General features: G+C 37.3%; 1 protein-coding gene across 1 annotated transcript in view; it reads left to right on the top strand.

Moving 5' to 3' along the window:
• The first annotated feature begins 848 nt into the window (after positions 1-848).
• WDR11 (WD repeat domain 11) overlaps positions 849-22,171 on the top strand; it is a 33,755-nt gene continuing 12,432 nt past the window's right edge. Inside the window, 15 exon segments of the mRNA XM_017746857.1 lie at positions 849-957; positions 4,302-4,455; positions 5,668-5,841; positions 6,886-7,072; positions 7,541-7,706; positions 7,956-8,070; positions 8,994-9,189; positions 10,256-10,403; positions 10,816-10,927; positions 12,258-12,342; positions 17,074-17,180; positions 19,293-19,368; positions 20,837-20,945; positions 21,252-21,376; positions 21,777-21,924. Coding sequence (XP_017602346.1) covers positions 5,670-5,841; positions 6,886-7,072; positions 7,541-7,706; positions 7,956-8,070; positions 8,994-9,189; positions 10,256-10,403; positions 10,816-10,927; positions 12,258-12,342; positions 17,074-17,180; positions 19,293-19,368; positions 20,837-20,945; positions 21,252-21,376; positions 21,777-21,924 — 1,746 coding nt within the window. The 5' untranslated portion in view covers positions 849-957; positions 4,302-4,455; positions 5,668-5,669.

Here is a 22,171-nt window from a genome sequence, read left to right as displayed (position 1 = left end):
CTGGTGTAGTGATGGATCCATCCCCTGGAGCGGCCGGCGCAGCGCAGGCACGGAGCCCGTGGAGCTGCTGCTGTCCAGCTCTGGGCAGGGGCAAAGCCGTGCCCAGGGATAAGCGTGGCCCAGTCCCTCCCGGCAGTGACACGTGGGTTCCCATTGAAGCAGAATAGGTCGAGATTAGGTATCAGGAAGAAATTCTTCCCTGGGAGGGTGCTGAGGCCCTGGCACAGGGTGCCCAGAGAAGCTGTGGCTGCCCCATCCCTGGAAGTGTCCAAGGCCAGGCTGGACAGGGCTTGGAGCAACCTGGGATAGTGGAAGGTGTCCCTGCCCATGGGAGGGGGTGGCACTGGATGAGCTTTAAGGTCCCTTCCATCCCAAACCATTCTGTGATACTGTTGTCATATTATCCTGAAGTCAGACAGGCCTCAGCAGATTTTCCCTGTTACTGTAATGATTGTTAACATGCTCCTTTTTTGTCTGTAAATAAGTAAATAAATAGTTTAAAAATACGCAATTAATTATATAATTGCAAATATATTTCTTACCTGTGTTCGTACATGTAAAATTTGGGAATGCTCTTCATGAATTCCTATGTGATGTTTTAAACTTAGAGAGGAAGACTTTTAGAGATGGACACAAAGAGGTGCTTTGTGGTGGCTTAGGGTTTCAGCAGACAGTGCAATATTATTTTATAATGCTTTTATGTTACTAAATAGTATTTATCATCTGATAAACATCAGTTATGGTTTCTAGTAGCATGCATTCAACTTATCAAAAAAACTCCTCATTCCTGATGTGAAGAGCTTTTGTTCCATTTTACTTGTTGATGATGCTCTGTGCTCTTCCAGGGGCTGGCAAGGTTTGATTGCATATGGATGCCATTCCCTTGTGCTGGTAGTGGATGCCAATTCTGCTCAGACTTTGCAGGTTTTGGAAAGACACAAAGCCAGTGTTGTCAAGGTGAGATGTGTCTGGTTTAAGGTATATTGGTTCTGGTGCAGATGTTATCGTTCTAAATCACTGTAAATACTTGACATAATGTTCCATGTGATTTTCACATGAAATGTGATGTAAAATACCCATATTTTAGGTGATCTCTTTTGCAGCTAAGTCAAACCATATGTGCTGAAATTTGAGCTGAGGTTGATGGTATGTCTTTCTAGAAAATGTAGATATAGAATATAAAATATAGACTATCTAGAAACATTTGTTAGTGTTACAGAACATAGATACATTTCTAGGAGAGCTGATAACATGAGAGGATTTCAAATGAACATTACAAAATACCAAATGGAGCTCTTCGCTGCTGCCCTTTCTGATCCTTCCTGTTGTGGGAAGTGCACCATTTGTCTAGAAAGCTACTTTTAAGCTTTTTAAAATTTTTTTACCTATGGAAAAGGAACAATAGCAGACAAAGCTGAACATTTATTTTAGTGATATAAAATGGTTAAAATTTTAGTTTAAGCTTAGGCTGCCTTTGCTTTCCTTTGAAGGTCCTTGACTTGAAATTGCAGAGTTTGACTTTGGGTGGAGTGTGGAACAGGATGTATTTCTTTGATTCATCATTTCTTTGATTGTGGACAATGACAGATTCACTTAAGGTTTAGAGGATTGTTTGCCTGGCAGATGTGTTTGATGGTCCTTGGCACAAGTGCTGTATTTATTAGAAGGCAGTCAATAATTTATGAAGAATAATAGGGTCATAGGGGGATTTTGGTGGGATTTTTTTATAGCAGAAGAAAAAGGTTCATTGTGCATTCTGCTTTAACATTTTCACTTAGCTTAGGTAACAAATTGTAGCAAAATTTGATACTATTCCATGCAGTGATAGCATTTTAATGAGTTTGGTTACATTTGCTAGCTTTGAGAAGTTACATTATTTCAATAGGAAAAGAAGTGCTGAAGTCCAATAATTTATAATACAATTTTTCAAAGCCACTACCTGAAGCTTTATGAACAGAAGTAGACTGTAAGACAATGGCTAATTTATGAGGTGAAAGAATGTAAAGAAATTCCCTTCTACTTTAAGAAATAGGCGTTATATAAGAAATTATTATGAGTCCATGATGATTGCAGATACCTTTACATCTCTAAGAAATTTTCTTCAATTCCTAAATTGGTTTTTTTTATGAGTTTATAAAAGCTAAGAGCATAAATAAGCTGGAGTGGCTGTGTAAGTCTGACTTAAACTCCTTGTAGTAGAGGCTCACCCCAGCAAGCTCAGTCCATGGAGATCTTCTCCCAAAAACCCTGTGCTTCAGTTCTGAAAAATTCCAAAGTACTCTACATCTGTTATGAAGAAAACAAAGAAAAAAGCAATTGTTTCATGATTCTTTTGCAGTCCATTTTGCTATTTTCCTTTAAATACATCGTGTCTTTTGGCTGTGATAACTGTGTTTGGGATAGATAATAGCTTAACTGGAAATGGATCCATGTTAGTTGTCCATCTGTCCAAAAGGCGTTTGTGGGAGGATGATTACTTTGTATGACATGGATTGTATCCGATTTTACCTATACAAAGAGTATTGAAAGCATGCTTTTACAGAAGAAAATCTAATTATGAGAGAAGTTTTTTCATCTATCACAGGAATGAGAGGATTGAAGTTATGTTTGTGTCCTTTTTGATGCATTAGTAAACAGTGATAATAAGGCCTTATAAATGAGGTGGTATGGATTGTGGAAATTAAAGAAAGCCACCACTGGTTCCTGTTTCTGATGCTGCTGTATTTTGAAGTCAGGGTAGACAGTGACTAATACTGTTAGAAAATAATTTCTTTTATCAGAAGGTCAAGTCCTGTGTGGGGACCTTGTTGGAGCAGTGTGACTGCAGAGAGGAAAGAGGTTCATGGTGTGGAAGCATCACTTGGGCTCTTCTGGTCAGGGCTGGTCATGTAAAGGTCTCCTTTTTGTTCTGAACTTGGTGACAGCTCCTCCTTTGAGAAAGGATGTTTTCCAGACTTGGAATTTGCTTTGAAGTAATATATATTTAACTGAGAAATAAGTAGCTTTGTAGGTTTTTACAATTACAGTTATACATGCAGATATCCTCAGGGGTAGTTCTTTCTTGAACAGCAGGGAAGCAGGAATTGCAAAAATGAAATTTATAGGTAGAGGAGAGTCTCTCAAGAATTCTTTGTGATTCTGGTAGAAACATACTTTGAGTTTATAGCTAGAGCTAGAGATTGTGTGCTGTGCACGTGTCACATTTGTGTAATTGATTCAGCTGGTTTGTGAGCACCTCTGAGAGGGGCAGCACAAAGGTGCCTGCAGGGCTCTGAATGCTGCTGTAAATCTGTTTCATGGAGCAAAGTTAGTGGTGCCTAATGATAATCCTATCTCAGTTTTTAAATGTCATGTTTTCAGGATCTACAGAAAGTCTTGTGTTTGCATCACCCTTTCTGTGTCAGGCAGTGACAGCACATGGGTAGCTGGCTAGGGTGGAATTTTTGTAGCCGGTGAATTGCCATTAGCTTAGCAATAATGTTTCTTTATTCTGTCAGTGTCTGCAGTCTCTTCTGGGGCAGAAGTTCACCTTAAAAGCAGATAGCAAAACAGCTCCATGTGGGACTGGTAAGGTAGAAGTCAATGTTATCCATCCCCTTGTAATCCGGGGGGAGTTGTAGACTGAGTGTTTCAGATTTCAAGACACAGATTTCTCATAAGTATTGCCAATTTACAAGCCTGTGCAGTTTGAAATCCCAAAGTGGAAAGTGGTACCTGGAAATCAGTGGTGGCAACGTGCTGAAAATAACCAAAAAGTTATCAAATGTCAGCAATACCTTATTTTGTTATTTAGTTATGAGCCAACACGTAGATGAAAGACTAACCTTCCTTCCTCACCAGTACCACAATATATTTGCTAGATTCAGAAAATTACACGTTTTAGGATGTGTATAAAAATGGAATGATAATTTTTCAGCTTTCATTTGTTTGGAAGTCAGTGGGTTTAGGTTTGTGGGGGCCCACAGAACCTTAAACACTGCCATTTAATTTCCTCTAAATATTTGAGTAAATTCTTTACATACATGGTGTGTATGTTTGGATTGTTGTAGTTACCTTCAGGAACGAGAACTGTTGATTTATGTAATTTGAGAATATCAGCCATGCAGTCATGCAGCACAGTGGTGACCTACCTTAAATTTACACAAGTGATGGTAGCTTAAAGGTATGTTACAGGTGCTGTTGGCTTTAACTATTACCATGCTTTTTTATTGAGTTCATTATTTATCTATCTGAAGAACATGAAGTGTGGTGTCTGTGTTATAGATTTGTCTCCTTTAACCAATTCCCATCTGTATTTTCAGGTTAAATGGGCTAAGGAAAATTACCACCACAATATTGGCTCTCCATATTCCTTACGTTTGGCTTCTGCTGATGCCACAGGAAAAATAATTGTATGGGATGTGGCAACAGGAACTGCTCGCTGTGAAATACAGGAACATTCAAAGCCCATTCAAGGTAATGGTAGTGCCTGATGTTTATATAGGACTTATTTTATGAAGCATTGTGTACAAATCCATCACCTGCCTTTTATAAACTGTGCTCAGTTCTGACAGGGAGTTTTCCTGTTGGGATTACCAGCCTTCTGTATGTTTGCTTGTTCGTTTTATGAGTAAATGTAAGATTTACTGTCCCCCAGAGGAATGCTGTGAGATTTAATTCATTATGGTGATGTTTTCCAAGATCTTGTGCAAAAAGGTAGAATCTATTTTTATGAATGTTATTGACTGAAATAATAACATTTATTATGTCAAATACATCTTCGTGCCTTTCAGTTGGGGTTGGGGTTTTTTGAGCATTTCAGCTATTTTAAAAATTTGTGATGATGCTTATGTCATACCTGGTGGGTTTTTTAACCTATTATATGAAAGTCCTCTTATGAAATTAGGGTGGGTTTTTTTGTTATTTTTCTGTTTTATAAATCCTGTGAAAGAAAATGCAATATTTTAAGTCTGATACTGGGCCACTGAAAATTTCTTTATTGGCCACACTTCCTTTTGTAAGCTTTTTTACTTTGTTCTTGCATTATAAATTGGGTTTTATTTGCTCCTGACACCAATTCACTGAACGTTTAAAGGAGTTCTGACCATGACAATTGAAGATTTCTACAGTTTCTCAGGCCAAATGAAATCTCACATTTTCTGTGAAACTAGGGAAAGCTCTTACCAGCTCTGAATGAGCTGAATTGGTAAAACAGAATAACAGCTGAGGAAGGAAGAGGGGGGTTTTTTTTGACATCTTAATACCTATGAACTGTAGAAATCTGTGAGCTGGTGAGGTCATGTAGTGACTGGTAGGAGGTGCCCTGGGGAGCCTTCATCCACTGCCTGCCTGTTGTCTCCAGCACTGCCCTGTCAGCATGTACAGAGCTCTGTACAGCTCCTTGCAAGGAACTGAGGGGTCTCTCTGTTCTTACTGACAGAAAACTTAGTCTTCAATGTCCATTTGTCCTGAATATTTAAATGATGCCCAGCTGGGATGATTGTACCCCTTTCAACTGATCCTGTTCTTTAAGCACTCTACTTGCATTTTTGAGTGTCACACTCAGTTTCATTTTACTCTTGAGCTTAAGACTGATTAAAAGGATTTAGAATGGAGAAGACGTTTATTTCCAGGTCCAATACTGATACCATCCCAAATAATAAATTTGTTCCCTGTTTCCTTTGACAGACATGCAGTGGCTGTGGAATCAAGATGCTTCCAGAGATTTACTGCTTGCAGTTCACCCACCTAACTATATTGTACTGTGGAATGCAGACACAGGCACCAAACTTTGGAAGAAGAGTTATGCTGAAAATATCCTGTCTTTTTCATTTGACCCCTTTGATCCCTCACATTTAGCTTGTAAGTTAATATGTGTAAAACAGTGGGGTCTAGATATGTGTGACCAGGAAAATCGTTAAACTAGAATGTAAGTGTTGAAATTAAAAGTAATGGATTAGAGACAATAATGTCAGAAATGCCAATAAGAAGTCTGAAAGCAAAGACAGGGAGCCTTTGGCCAGTGTGGAATCTTATTTCAGAGGATGCTGTTGTGTGGCAAGGGGAAAAGCAGGGATGAGTGGAGAAGTTAGAGATCTGAAAAGAAATGTTTGAGACTTTACAAAAGGGAGTGTGAAGTGTGTAGAGAGGGAGCTGGAGAAAGCCAAGTATAGAGAGCCCTGTGAAATGTAAAAGGATGGGTGCTGAGGGAGAAGGCAGTGAGATAAGTAGACCAAGAATAAACGTTATTTTCAACAGAAAGGATTTTAGAGGACTCAGTGTGAGATCAGTACCAGAAGCAATTCAGATGTCAAGGGGGATGTAGTACAGATTTATTAATTTTAGCAGAAAGAAGCTGAGAGAAATAAGAGAGTCACCGTTTTATTCTTGAGTTTAGCTTTACCACTTCTGATCTGTAATGAGACTGTGCAGTTGCCAGCCTTTGTAGTCTGGGGATTTTTTTTTCTGCCATACCATTCAACCTTCTATAAACACTTTCGCTGAGCTTTATGCTGCAACATAAATAATGTGAATTAATGTTTATTTGAGCCATGCTCTGCATAAGAACAAAATATGGTGATACAGTCTATGTGTATTCTGCCTTCTGTTTGCATTGTGAATCTTAAAAACAGTTGATGAGAGAGAACAACTCTTTCTGCCAGTAACACAGTAGTTTTTAATATAAACTTAATTTTGAAAAGTTGAGTTTTGTGGCTATTAATTGATTGTAATGGACCATCTGCTGCTCTTTCAGTTGGAAAGTGCTGGTTGTCTAGAATTACAAGTTTTCTATCTGATACAGTATTACCGAAGTTATTAGCATTTCTCCTCATCAAAATGCCATTAAAATGGAATGCCATAATCAAATTTCAGACTGAATTGTGCTATTTTTCTTTCTTGGTCCAGTGCTCACTAGTGAAGGAATTGTGTTCATCTCTGACTTCTCCCCTTCCAAAGCTCCAGCCAGCTCAGGGAAGAAAGTTTACATCTCTAGTCCGCATTCCAGTCCTTCTCACAACAAGCTGGCTGCTGCTACAGGGGCCAAAAAGGCCCTTGATAAAGTAAAAATCCTAATCAGTAATGAAAAACCAAGGTAGGTTGCAAATACTTCTTCTCAGATAATGCTTTGTATACGTGTATATTTTATCAATGTACTTAGGTTAAATCCTGTAAGGTAATAAGCACAACAGTGTACAAATTGGAGTAAGCACTGTGTCTGAGGGTAATTTCCCATGAATGCCAGTAAATGTCAGGGCAGCCAGCACTGTTCCCAAGTGAATTGCATTGGATTTGAGATGTGCAAGAATTACACTTGTTCCGTTTGAATGAAGTGCAATTTTTAAAATTACTCTATAATCTTATTTAGACAAAAGTCAACAGAATGTGTTTTTGGAAGGCGGTGATGCTCTGACAGATAAATGGAAATCTGCAATTGCCTTGTTATCAAAATAGGGGTTACTTGAAAAAATGCAATTGCAGGAAAAATGAAACTGTTAATTTTATTTTGAACTTGCTCTGTTTGTTGACACAAGCTGATAAAAGTTCATGTCTGATTTTCCAGTGCTGAATCTGTAACACTCAACGACTGTCTTCAGTTGTCATATTTGCCTTCCAAAAGAAACTACATGCTCTTACTGTATCCCAGGGAAATTCTGATCCTTGACTTGGAAGTGAATCAGACAGTGGGTGTGATTGCAATTGAAAGGACAGGGGTGCCTTTCATACAGGTAAGGAAGATTTGGTTGGGTTTTATCCTTGTAACAGCAAACAATTCAATCAAAACCTTTCAATTTTTCAATTTAATTGACTTCCTTAGTCACAAACCCTGTAGCTGAAGAAATTAATGGAAGTGTTGCCTTAATGGTAGCATTTTTAATGGTTTGCTTAAACATCAGGAGTTGTAAGTTCCCTTGCAAGTGTCCTTTGCAAAGGGTAGGATTTTGAGTATGCAATCTAACAGACATCTCTTTGCCCAGGTAATCCCTTGTTTTCAGAGGGATGGGTTATTTTGCCTACATGAAAATGGTTGTATCACATTAAGGGTTCGCAGATCCAACTGCAGCATCACTGCAACTCCAAATGAGGAGCCAGGTGAGTTTTGTGTCAAAAATGTCCAGAAATGAATTTTGATGCATTTTAATTAATAATTTAACACCAATAATGACCATCATGCCCCACGCAGGATGATGAATTACAGCCATTCTAGCGTTTTGTCTCTTATATATTGAGTTTAAATTGAAATTTATGCTACATTTTCCCTAAACAGTTTTTGACTTCTCTGATATTAAGTGCAAAATAGTTTCTATTAATATCCTGAAAATACTTCTATCACTACATAATACTTGAGTTATTAAGTAGCTTAACAGTACCATATACAAGAATGTTTTAAGTAAAATATGATTATGGCGTTCTTTTTATCTTTAAGAAAAAACATTTTTCAGACAAACACAAGATTTTGGAAGTCATTTGGTCAATTGGAAAAATTTATTTTAGAGCTAAGATATGGGCTTAAATTTAGATTAAATCTGAACTATTAAACTTTTGTCTCATGAAATGTTACTAAGAATGGTCTTTTAAATCTAATGGTGGAGACTGGAAAAAAGGGAAAACAGTGATTTTTGTTTGTTTATTTTGGTTTGGGCAGTTTGCTAATTTCTAGTGAGCTACGTTACTGGTTTCCAGGTTTACCAATGAACCTGGAGTTTCAGATTGTGGAGAGCAGGTGCATATTCTTCCCAGCTATGAAACAGTTATTTTTTTAGGTTTTACAAGATTCATATGGAATAATATAGTACAAAGACAAAGTTACATTTTGGAGAGCTTTCCAGAGCCGTTTTGTGTACAGCAAGATCAAGAGTGTGTAGTTTTTGATTGCTTTTCCTAATGGTTGCACAGGAAGCACATGGATTTCAATCTAAGAGTTCAGTTGTTCTTCAAATTTACCTTTGTTGATTGATCTCATTACGTATTTTTCACCCTAATTTTTTATCCTCTGGGGGATGTTGATGTTACAGATCCAGACCCAGTTCAGGAGCTGGTTTATGATTTAAGAAGTCAGTGTGATGCCATCAGGGTGACCAAAACAGTTCGACCCTTCAGCATGGTGTGCTGCCCAGTGAATGAGAATTCTGCAGCGCTCATAGTCAGTGATGGCAGGGTGATGATCTGGGAATTAAAATCCTGCATTTCTGGCAGAAATGTGCGGAACAGGTAATGGGATTTCCTTTTCTTACCAAAGCTGCTTTTTTTTACAAGTGGTGTTCAGTATTTCATTGTATTTTAAAGTCAACAGTGATCCTTCTGTGTGTGGAAGTGTTTCAAGTACTGTACATGTGTGTGGGTGAAGGAAGAGGAGCAAATTATGTCACCCAGATAGATCAGTTCCCTTTCTTTGAGGAAGTGCAGGAGCTATATTTACTCTTTTCACTTTAAAAGGCAGTTCCATCCTGACTGTCTGGACTAAAAAAACAAAAGACAGAATGACTGTTCACATTATTTTGGGGGAGCATTTTCCTCTCATTTGGCTTTCTTCAGACCGTATAATTTTCCTTAGGAATGGATCCCTCACTTTCTGTCATACGTAAGGACCAAATGAGTCTGTAAAGAACTATGCTTTTAGTAGGGGAATGGCTTTCTGCTGCATTTGTGTGAATTTGACACTGAGCAATATGAAGCTGCACAGCAGGTGACTGGAATAGGGTGGTATAAACAATGTTTTGATACACAGAGCCTTTAAAATTTTACATTTTGAGCAGTCTCTCAAAATACTGTGTGAAGTAATACAGTACCTTGAACATTCATTGTATTAAGGTTGTTCTGCTGCAATAACCCTTTAAAGTACCATGGAATAAAATAAATAACTTACTGCCATAAAAGAAACAGAATTATTTTAAATGTCAGTAGTACCAGATTTTCAACATAGATCCTTTTGTTCCTCATCAGAGATTTAGTGTTTTTATTCTTGCTGTTCTCAAAAATACTGCTAGATGGATTCCTTGTGCTGCATATCCAGGAAAGCTACTCTAGAATCCATATGTTCTTGGGTTTTACTTCTTCTATTCTTAAGAGTCATTTCTAAAACATTGATCTTTGTCATGATTATATAACCAGGAAAAATGTAATACTGTAAGAGCCAAGTAGGTCTCTGCTCTTTGCTCATGACACAGAGCTGCCCCAGCCCAGCAGGACATGGCTGCCAAGGCTGCAGGGGCTGTTTGAGTCCCTTGGGGATGGAGATTGTCCTTGTAAGAGGAACTTGTTTCCATTTCTTTTGCAGCAGTTCAAGTGCATCACCTCTGTACTCCCCAGTCTCCTTCTGTGGAATCCCTGTAGGAGCATTCCAAAATAAACTTCCAGACCTCTCATTAGACAACATGATTGGTAAGAATTTCTTTCATTGATACTACTGCTACTAATTTCTCATGGTTTTGAATCATTGTACATCTTACTTTTCTTAAGAACTTAAGAATTATTTTCTAATGGTAAGTCTGAAATAAAAAGAATTCCTGTTTGCTAAAGAAATTATCAAATGAATGCTCTTGAGGATTTTATGTTGAGGACTAGTGTTCCAAGTTCATTTTCTTTGAGGAAAAATAGTGTTTTAAAATGGAATCTGGCCAAAACACTTTGATTTTTTGATCCTAATCTTAGAAGCCGATGTATCTGACACATGCCATCTTTGTGAAATCTAGATGACAACCATTTTTCCAAAAAGTTTCATCATACAAAGCTCAAGAAGAACAAATGTGCCTTCTGCATTTGTAGCTTTTTATTATATAAATTCCTGTCTGAAAACTTTCCATAACATCTCCAGTTATAATTTCTTACTAACAAGAGCTTTCATTTTTAAGCAGGGCAAGGTGCAAGCGCTGGCCTCCGTTCGCCATCCGCATGTGCCCGCCCCTCACAACCAAAAACATCAAACAGTATGAGCCCATCCTTGCTGTTGGTGAGTGCCTTGAAAACAATATATTCAATATTAAATGCAAATATAGTTGCTAATAAAATTAAAATCTATTTGTTGATCCTGTGTAACTTATTGCAGATGGTGATCCTTGTATTGGTTTGCTTCTTTGATAGTCTTTGGGTTCTTTTTTCCTGCCTTGGGTTTAAGCAATGCTACCTGAAAGATGCTGTGTATAGTAATTTTGTATTTATCCTGTCATTTACTGTGGTATTGGTCTGTTGATACACTCAGCATTTTACATGTTGCTTTCACTTCATTCTGAATGTCAGGAAGTACTGACTTCTGCAGCCCTGCATTCCTGGAATAAGTAAATGAACTTTACAGAGAATTTATTTTTGCTCTGATGTGAGTTTCTAAAATTACACTCGCAGCACGTTATTTTTCCTGGATGAATCTATTCTGTCTTACCACAAATGTACTTAAAGTCATCTAGATATTAAAAGAGTTGCCAGTGAGCACCTGATTTATTAACTCGAAGTTCTCCCTATTTAAACCTAATTTTTTTTGGCATCCTCTTTCAGAGTTGTGCTCTAAACCGTAGGCAGTCTATCATGGTGTGATGTAATGCTGCTAAAATGTAACCTGTGGTTTTCCATGAGCTGTAACTGTTAAAACAGGTGAAATAAAAAGATTAGGGAGCAAATAGGTTCCCTATTTGCAAAGGGATTTGCAGCAAGGTCTTTGCAAATTTAACATACCTGAATGGCTCTTTAGGTATCCATTGTTGTATTTCATAAAGTTGATATGAATATAAAGAAGTGTCTAATGGAAAATTGTACGTTTCAGTATTTCAGAAGGTTTTTGATGTAATTGAAGCTCATAGCTACTAAGTTACTGATTTCTAATTTGAAAGATGTCATTATTTCAGGGATGAGAAAGCAGAATTACTTTAATGATTCCATAAAATCTACCCAGGATTCTCCCCTGGCGTTATTGGTGGATAACAGCTAAAACATTTCCTGAGGCATTTACTCATCTCCAGTAATCAAAGCAAAAAGAAGCATTCCTTTCTTCTGCAGCTGGATGGGTGTGTTGTAGAAATGCAAGAATAATCAGATTTTCTACAGCCTCTACAAAAAGGTTTGGAAGAATGTCTTGATCCAGGTGGATATCAGTGGCTGCAGAGGGTTAAATATTTGGGATTTAAGTGCTAGACATTAAAATAGTTTTTCTAAAATTGTAAAATATAATAGTTACAGGTATCTAAAAATAAGATAGAGAGACAGAAATAGCTGTAAATGCTGAATTTGCACTGAAGTATGGAAGAAAAAAATAAAATATGTGCCTATATTTCTTTAATCAATTTTTATAGGTACCAGCAATGGCTCTGTCCTGGTGTTTCACCTTACAAGTGGACTCCTCCACAAAGAGTTAAGCATCCATTCCTGTGAAGTCAAGTAAGATTTTAATTTTAATTCCTGCTATAATCTTTTTAGGAAACAAATGCTGAAACACCTGAGTGATGTTACCCAGCTGTGTGGGTGTCTTGCCTTGCTGTTAATGAAATCAGGAAAATTGCCCATTGAGTGCTCTACGCTGACAGTGCCTTTGCTGTGTATGAGCTGTAACACCCTGACAAAACTGTAATGAAAATTACATTGAAAGAAATATTGGAATTGCATCTGTGCCTGCTGATCTGGGATGCATATCAACTACTTCCAGTCTCTTCAATGCACTGCAGGACAAAGAAGTCTTTTTAGGACAAGAAACTTTATTTCAGTGTCTTATTTATAACTATTGGGATTGAGTCCTTTGAATTCTAGTTTGTGTGTCAGGGCTTAATTATTTTCTCCCCTTGAGGATGAAATTGCTGTTGAGACAGTTCTAGTCCTAAGTGAAGTAAAGATAATTTTACATTGACAGGTTGTTAGGAACATAGGAATCCGTATTTATCCATCCTAAGAAGGAGCAGAGTAAGTGTTAAAGCTTTTGTGCTGTGTGCCTGTGTGTACACACCAGCAGAACTTTTTGCATAACTGATGGCACAGATATTCAAGGTGGTGCTTGCTGGATACATATTTCCAGACAGACTGGTGCATAAAAATAAAATATTTATTTCTAGTACTAATATTAGTAAAAATTTGTATCAGAATTGTGTCATGAAGCCTTCATCTGGTTAAGGTCTGCATTTTACTGTGCATTCTGCAAAAAGTTAAGGAAAGTACAGGTTACTGAGACTAGGCAGCTCTGAGAGTTCATTGTGGAAACCTGCTTGGAATCTACCACCACAATTAACTTTATGTTTGTTGTGTGATTACTTGACACTGTAAGAATAGAATTCCCCTTTCTCTTCTAAACCATTTGAATCTCTTGGTTTCATACTGTTATCTACACATGAAATTATTTTCATTTTACTTTCTGTTATGCAGCACAAGAGGAGAGTCCTTTTTTATTAAAGTGATTATAGAACTCAAAATGAGTTCTACACTACTCACATTTCAAAAAAAAATAAAAAGATGGAGAGAGAGGAAGAAATAAATACACTAGAAAAAAAAGCTTTGTGCATTTTTAGTGTTGTTAGTTTGGGCTTTTCACTTTGTAAAGAGTTTGCAGCTTTTGAGAAACTTTAAGAATACATTACCTTTCTGGCAAATGTCCGCAACAAGTCTTTGTAGAATTCATTTTTTGTGAATTTTATTTAGCCAGAAGCTGTTATCAGGGTAAGTCTTTTAAATATTTGTTAGAGTTCCCTCAATTGTCAGAATGACTTTCTACATAATTTGTACAAGTTCAAGGGAACTAAATTGCTTCAAGCAATTTAGATTAAGGCATGGGGATTCTTTTCTTTTTTTTAATTGATTTTAATGGAGTGCAAAAGTTTTTCTTTCACTGGGAATTCTTACTTTGCTTCTAAAATGTGGATAGACTGAATAATGCCAGTGTTTCCATTTTATCTGAAAGAACGCCTTCGGGGACCATCATTATTTTAGTATGTAATTGAGAATACCCTGAAATTGTAACTCAAGGCCAGCAGAGTTTTCAGTGCTCTGTATTTAGGAAGAGAATGTAATAAAAATAAGGCAATTGTCCTTTACAAATCAAATGTTCTAAGTTAATGGCCACTGAGTGGTTTGGGTGTTAACAATTATGATTTCTTTTTTTTTATAAGATTAAAGTGTTCTACATGTGTAGTCACATGCTGATTTTTTTGTTTCTTTGAGTTTTTGTTTAAACTTTGAAATTCCATTGTGACTAGAAGGAGGAAGAATTGCCTTTCTGTCCATCCTTTTAAGATGGTTCAAACTTGTGGGTAACCTTGAATATTTCTTTTATTTATGATTATTACTTAGCTTTCACTATTTGTTTAGAATTATGTAAGTATATACTTTGCTGTTGAGTTTAATTTTATTTTTATAAGAAGATTGAGGCAAGCAGCAGCAGGAAGGCTTCAAAGCACACAGAGGGAAAATCAATCAGGCCACTGCCAGGAGTGTAAGTGGTGAGGGGAAATCAAGAAGGGAGCTATGGCCTGTGCTGCCTGGCAGAAACTGGGAGCAGGAGGTCAGGATTCCTTCAAGAGAAATACAAATCATTCTTATTACTAAGAGGAACTGGAAGAACCATGAGCTAACCAAGTCTGATACCTGTGGACAACAGGCAGTACAGGAGGTAATAAAACATCTTCAGTGCAGAGTCGAATATATTTGAGACATGCAAATAAAATGCCTGCAGTGCAGCTTTACATTCAGTGGCACATTTGCAGCTCTCAGTGCTACTTTTGCTTATTCTGATAGCTAAATAGCTGTGACTGGAGCAGCGCTGCTCATTCTTTTTCACTGAAGCTCAGCAAGTTCAAGGCTGCAACAGCTTTTCTTTTTAAAATTAAAATCTCACTGACTGTAACAAGAATGTCTATGGCCTGCAGGCATGACTTGAAAATTACTACATTGCATCCAAATTTTAGCAGTTGAATTGAAGCTGCTTTAGCATTTGAATTTCAGCTGACTGCTCTTTGGGAAACTGCTTTGCAAACATTCATCATCTCCTTAAAAAAACTTTCCCTGAATAGAGAAATTAGAATGAAAGATATCTACCAGTACATTGATAGCACATATGGTTTTATCTCCATTTTGCCTTTCTCTTTTTCTTATAATCCTTAAATTTAAGTAGCAGCTGCCATGTCATAAAGTCACAACAATCTATTCCCAACTAGAAATGTAATTTGTGTTTTTATCCACTTCAGTGCACTTTGTAATTTGTTTGCATTGGAAACATTAATCAAAGCAACTGAGTCTCACTCCTGAAGTAACTGAGACAAGTTGAATGTATAGAATCCGTAAATGTTACATTTTAAAAGAGTGGATTCAGTCTGAGAAGTGGTTGGCAGCTGAATGTAACTCTTAATTCTGGTAGGCAAAGATGACTTCTATGAGGAAATTTTGGCTATTTCAGTAGGGAAGCCATTACTTGTTTTTGTCATTAAAATTCAAACCACTGTCTTCAGATTCTCAATTTCTATGTATGACAGTGACAAAAATTCTGTTGTTTCAGGTGCAAGCAGTTAGCTGAGCTAAGGTTTCCTTTTGATTACGAGTGTCTTGGGTTTCTGTAGATTTTTATTGGTATTGACAGATGGCCAGGTAGAAGCAGAGAAAAAGGACTTGCCCTGTTAAATCTGAGCTAATGAAAGAAGTGTAGAAAATGCGTCAGGTCTTTGAAGGAGAATGGTGAACAATACCAGCACTAACAATGCATTAGGAGTGGACTTTTTCTAAAAAACATAGCTGAGTAACAGATAAATGGAAATGGTGTCAGAATTCACATTTCTTCCGTTTCAGAAACGTCCCTGGATTTTTGACCCTTTGGAGACTTGCAATGTCATCCATTACTGCAGTTGCAGATTTCTATTCAATCATGCCTGTGATGTTTCAATTAATAATTGAATATTTCTCATTTTGATTGAAATTAATGGTTGAACTTTCATAGGTCCTACTGGGAAAAAGACTGGGCCCTAAATTTTTAACTTTCCTTGAGGACTTAGGAATAAATCTTCCCATGTTTTTAAAGCTTGAACTAAAATAATAAATATGACTGTAAATTGTATGTGCAAAATATTATGGAAGTGCTTTTTAGTTTCACCATCTCCGCTGCATTTAGGAAACTTCTGCTTAATACAGCGTGAGTTGGATTTACTGACAGTAAGTCATAAATACTGTTCCTTATCTTTCTCATACTTCACATGTATTCTTGCAAAGCACACAGTTGATGTAACAGAATACTTGTCCTGGGAACAGCTCTTAAGCAATCTGTGTTTGAAGGATTTGAGGAAACCTTAAATCCTTTTACCTGTGTTAGAATGAAGTTGAACACACGTGTGTATTAGAGCTCCATTTTCTTTAGATAAGCTCCTTGATTTATCTCACAGATAAAGCACTCAGCAATTTTTGCAGGCACCAAGTGTGTGTGGGAAAAAATGGGACTGGAGAAGGGTCTTGTTTTGGAACAGTCCCACCCGGTGCCACTTTCTGTCCCTTTTGCCCTGTGGTATATTTCAGGAATTGGCTGAGAATCCATCTGTGCTGCCAATATGTTCTGAGCCCTGGAACTTAACATCCTTGCAGCACTGCAACAAGATTTGCTTGGGAGCTGCTTTGGTGTGATCAAAAAGAACAAAACCAAAAAACCACCACGTTTTTGGTTCTTTTGTGAAATCTCTTTGGGGCCTTTTTGTATCATCTTTTATTCTCCTCTCTGTGGACTGGAAGATTGAAGTCTGCCCACATTGCCCCTCACATGAATATTTTCCTGTGTGCTGGGAAATTGGAGTTGTTTGATAGTAACCACTGATTTGATCAGAGCAGGGCTTTTAGTCCGCTCCAGTGCTGAGGATCTGTAAAGGCCTTTTTGCAAAAGTTAACAATGTTCCTACCTGAATTTTTTATTTAACCAAAGAAGAACCAATACAGTCTGAAAAGAAAGCTGCTCTTAAATTTCAGTAACTTTATATTCACATCATAGTTGTTAATGTGTGGCTTCTTTTTATGCTTAAATATGATGTTTCCAGAAAGTCTAGAAAATTACATCTGTGCTGGTTTTTTAGAAGAATATACATGAAAAAAAATACTTCAGACTTCTAGCGATTCAAATATTTTGGCTGATATGCTCCTTGTATTTCCTTCTGATCACAGGGGAATTGAGTGGATAAGCTTGACTGGCTTCATTTCCTTTGCCACATCAACACCCAACAATCTGGGACTGGTCAGGAATGAGCTGCAGCTGGTGGACCTTCCAACAGGTTTGTGTTTACTGAGAAATCTGCTCCAGGAGCTGACAGATTTGCTGGGGAGTGACAAGTTCTGACTATTATTTTTTATTTTTTTTATTGCTTCTGTTGTCATGGCAAAATAAAATAATAAAGAGGAGCTTTAATTGTTCTCACTCTTCTCTGTGAAGCCACAAGATGTCTTTTGTCTGGTGCTCTGCAGACAGAATTGAACCAACACCTTTGCAAAAACATTTTGGACTTACTGAAAGAATAATAAGTGTCAGCAGGGGCTCTAGAAGCAGCCACACAGGGTATTAGTGGTGGATTTTGTTCACAAACTTCATTTCTTTCCATATTTCCTACTGTGTTTTGTCACAGTCTGCACCCACTGTTTCGTGTGCACCTGAAATAGTGTTGAACCTTTTATTGTGGTTTGTTTCAGCAACAGGCCAGGCACATAGTCAGGATTCGAGTGAATGAGTGTAAAATGGACTTTAAACAATAAAAGATGATACTTTCATAAAGAATTGGAAAGGTTAAAAAATAAGTAACTGTTTAAAAGATACTGTTGGTAGCAAAATTAACAGGTTACGTGTGTTTTTTCAACATTTTGGCCTTATATAGGAGGAGAAATAGAATTGTAATGAACTCAATATTTGCACAATACAAGGAGATAGAACTGGGGAGATTAGACAGCCCAGAACAGGAAGCACTTCAATAATTTTAAATCACTTTTGATTGTGAAAACCTGGAGCCATTTAATTTCTAATTGAAGAGCCTGAATCTTGGAACACACGACTAATTCTGAATTGCTTTATGTAAAGTGATTTTTTTTTTAATTGAGGTTTTTAAGTTTATGAAAAAACATCAATTGTCTTTCCAGGGTGCTGCACAGAGAGGTTATTCTTGTAGCATGATATCATTGTAAATTTTTTCATAGAATGCCTTTTGTTCATCTGTTTAAAATCAGAACAGAAAAGATACGTGCATTGGGAAATTAATCTCATGTAAAATGGGAATCTGGTTTTTCACTCAGCTTGTGAATCAGCATAAAACATTTCTAGACAGAAGTCATAAAAGGTTCAGTATTTCTGCAGGCAACCAAGTTTTGAGTAAATGTGAATATCTGAGACTTTAGCATTTGGTTTGGTAAAAAATGGTACTTTTCCTCTTTTAAAGCTTTCAGGGAAGGCACAGCAATTTAACTGTTTGAGTTTTGCTTCTTCCCTCACTTAGGAGCCCAACTTTCTATTTTAGGCCTAGGAAAACTGTGCTGATTCAGATTTACTTTGACAAAATTCACATGTACATTTCTGAATAAAAATATGAAGGACAATTCCTAAGATGTTGAAAACAGAGGTGAAAGATTTCCTGTAGCCTCTGACATGAGAGCTCTAACTAATGTTCTTGATAACTAGATTTATTCATGTAATTGGCTTAAGTAATTTAGCTGTGAGCTACAAGAGGAGCTAAAGTTTATGGCTTGAATTTTCCTTGAAAGCTAAGGAGACTGGAACTTGCATAGAAGATGCTGTTTGTAGGTTGTTACTTATTTTAGTGATATCTAGAGCACCTATAATTCTGCAACACTTCCTTCTAGTGGATGAAAATTTTGTTGGGGATAAGATTATAAATTCTTAGGATTTACTCTTTTAGCTGGAAAGAAGGGGAGTTGTTCTGATAAGTGTAGAATGTAGCTCACCATGAAATACTATCAGACTTAGGTTATGGCGGAGTTAATTTCTCTTATCAAACTTGAAATCTATTAATGAATTTCCTCCTTGGGGAACAGAGAGAATCTCTCACTGGTTTTGAGTGAAAAATAATAACTCTTTGAACTCTCTCTCTATATTTATGTTATTCTGATGCATCCATTTGAGTTGATGTTCTCTGGAAGTGAGTCAGGTGTTAGACTTGACTTTAGAGTTTACATTGTATTTAATGTAAACTTTAAATGCAGTGAAATTAAATGTGGTAAAACTTTGACAATGACAAGAGTAATGTTAGAGATGACAGGTGATTTGGTTCTCTTCTGGTTTGTAAACTGGTTCTGTTTACAAACAGAATAGTTTATAAACTATTTCTGTATTTCTGTTTAGTTTGTTGACTGTGTCTGTTCTCCCTCCTGGTTTTGTGCTCCAGGCAGGAGCATTGCATTCCGTGGGGAGCGAGGCAACGACGAGCCAGCCATTGAAATGATAAAGGTGTCTCATTTGAAGTAAGTACATCAGCCTTGGGAAGTTTATAAATTTTACTGTGTTGCATGAAAATCCTCATGATAATACACACATTCCAAGAAAAAAAGCACTTCAGAGTGTATAGAAAAATATCCAATAGCATCAAGAGGGAAGTGCTTCAGAATATTAATTCCAAGTGCAGAAGCTGTGAATGTTTCTGTGGTTGACTTTGTCACTTCAGGATCCAATCATATTGCAAGATCAGTAATTAATATTTTATTTCTTGCAGGACTTGTGTTTACTGAACAGGCATTTTGATAATATTAAGGCTAATAAAAGTGCTGAACTGGTTTTTTCCACTTTGATTCTGTTATGAGTTAATTCTCTTTTCCATAACTTAAGCCTTATTTAAAACTAGGAAGTTAGACATTAAAGAGTGGATGATTATTCACATTTATTTAGCTTTTGTGTAAGTATTTCACGCCTTTATAATAACTGTCTGCTGGAAAAACCAGATGTGAGATACAGTTGTTTGAAAAGTCAGCTGATGAATGACCAAATTGTTTCCTTTCAAGTTCTCATTATTTTGAGCTCAGGCCTGTGACAGGAGCCCCTGGTCTTCATAGTAGCAAAAAGAATAATCATGGTAGTCTGGAAAATTACTTCACTTTCTTGTATAAATGAAATTAAAGTGGTGTTGAATTTAACAGGGCATTGTCTCTAAATCTTAAAAGCTTTTTCTTTACAGTGGAGGAAAAAAATTAATGTCCTCTAGCTTGCACAGGAATATTTTTGTATGTAGGAGTTCCAGAGAATTTGGAAGAGTTCAACCATACAATGTTCTTAATAATGCATTAAAAATTAAGAGCAGCCATGGGCTTAGGTGAAGAGTCTGGAGAGTGTTGAGTGAGACAAGAAAGGAGGTTCACTTGCAGAGAGATGAATGCAGTGCCTGAGAGGACAAATTGCTGCACAGCCTCTCTGTTTTCAACTTGAATGTGCAAAGTGGTAGATTAAAGGTGTTTACACTCATCCAGCTCCACAGATGAACAGTCTGAAGACATGACTGGCAAGTGGTTTAGTGTGAGATGATTTTATGCTCATTTATCCCTGGATTAGGAAGTGGCATGCATGTGCAAGAGAGAAAAAAGTCTGTCCAGCCTGCAGTCTTGGTGTGTCTTTGGTGTTTGGTGCAGTCATTGACTCAGGCTGAACAGGATGAGATCAGAGGTGCTGCTGCTCTCTCTGAATTACTCCCCTTGTCTCCTTCACAGTAATTGTGCAGAACCACCTGTCAGAAATGTATAATTCTGTTAGATTTGAAGAGAACTCTTTTTCAGACATTCTTTTGCTTCTCAGTAACTCGAGGGAATCACAAACTTCAGAGGGGGATTTAATTTGCTCTGCTTCCTCTTAGTTTTGGAAGTCTCCAGAGTGCTGGTGTGAGCAACATGTGTGAAGGAAAATGCTCAAATGACTCTTGCTGGACTAAATTCTCCTTTGTTTCAGGCAGTATCTAGCTGTGGTATTTAAAGACAAACCACTGGAGATCTGGGATGTCAGAACATGCACTCTGCTCAGAGAAATGTCTAAAAACTTCCCTACAGCCACCGCTTTGGTAAGGAGTAAATTCTGTTACTCTTTACTAAATGTAGTACATTGAGGTGGTATAAAAATCTTTAAACAATATTGCAGCAAATGTTACTTGTAGCTGTAGCATATATGGGGAAGCACTTTAACATTTCATCTGTCACCAAATGGAAGCAGGAAAAAAGGAGGTTCTGGTGAAGAAATCTGCTCTGCCCCTTGGGTGATGGAGGGAGGTATTACAGAGAGCAATCTTCTTGAAAATCGTTATAAAGCCCCAGTAAATTCAGGGAATAAACCTTTGTCTTTTCCATTTTTCCTGGGCTCTTTTTCACAGGAGTGGTCACCTTCCCATAACTTAAAAAGCCTGAGGAAGAAGCAGTTGGCAGCCAGGGAGGCCATGGCCCGGCAGACAGTGGCATCAGACACTGAAGTCAGCAGTGTGGAATCCTCTGTGATCAGGTACTCCTCCTTCTGATGGAATCCTGTGCTACAGCAATTGTTGTTTTTCCACCATGTGCCACTGTTCTATGGAACAGAATATTCTGGAACTGATGCTTGAGTACCTAGCAAGCAAAGCAACTTGATGGGCCTCCCTTTCGTTTTCCTGTGTGGGACTTTGATGTACCTGTTTCTCTCAGGTGTATCTGTAGCAGTGCATTGGTTAGCTGGTTCTTTAAGTAAAACTGTTATTTGCCCTTGGACATTTCCACAAGAGTGCAAGTAATAAATAGTTAACTGTTAAATAAAGTGTTTAGAAGGATATATGCTTTTTTTGTGCTGTCTCTGTGCATTAGGTAGAATTTGTCTTGCAATTCTGATTTCAAGAAAGAAATAATTGCGTCTCATGTTCTTTTTAAAGCTTGTTGCAGGAAGCTGAAAGTAAATCAGAGCTGAGCCAGAACATCTCTGCCAGAGAGCACTTTGTGTTTACAGGTGCTGATGGGCAGGTTTATCATCTCACAGTAGAGGGAAACTCAGTAAAAGACAGTGCAAGAATTCCTCCAGATGTGAGTTCCAATTTTTCTATGTCATTGATGCTTTAATTTTCTGCTTAGCTTTGATTGCCAGAAAAAAATCAGGGATAAGCTTTGTAGCAGCAAGTGGTCACTAATGCAGTACTTTGAAATCTGAAATATGAATTCCAGCTTCAAAACCCATAGCAATTCTGGTTTCACAATCTTATAAATATTTTTTTCTGTTTTAACTGAGTAGCGTTTGGTCTATCATGTCTTTTTTTTTTTTTTTTTTAAATTA

The sequence above is a fragment of the Corvus brachyrhynchos genome, unplaced genomic scaffold, assembly GCF_000691975.1.
Source record: "Corvus brachyrhynchos isolate BGI_N302 unplaced genomic scaffold, ASM69197v1 scaffold319, whole genome shotgun sequence".
NCBI classification, from domain to species: domain Eukaryota; kingdom Metazoa; phylum Chordata; class Aves; order Passeriformes; family Corvidae; genus Corvus; species Corvus brachyrhynchos.
Note: the sequence above shows the minus strand (reverse complement) of the source record. Positions and strands in the feature narration are given on the sequence as shown.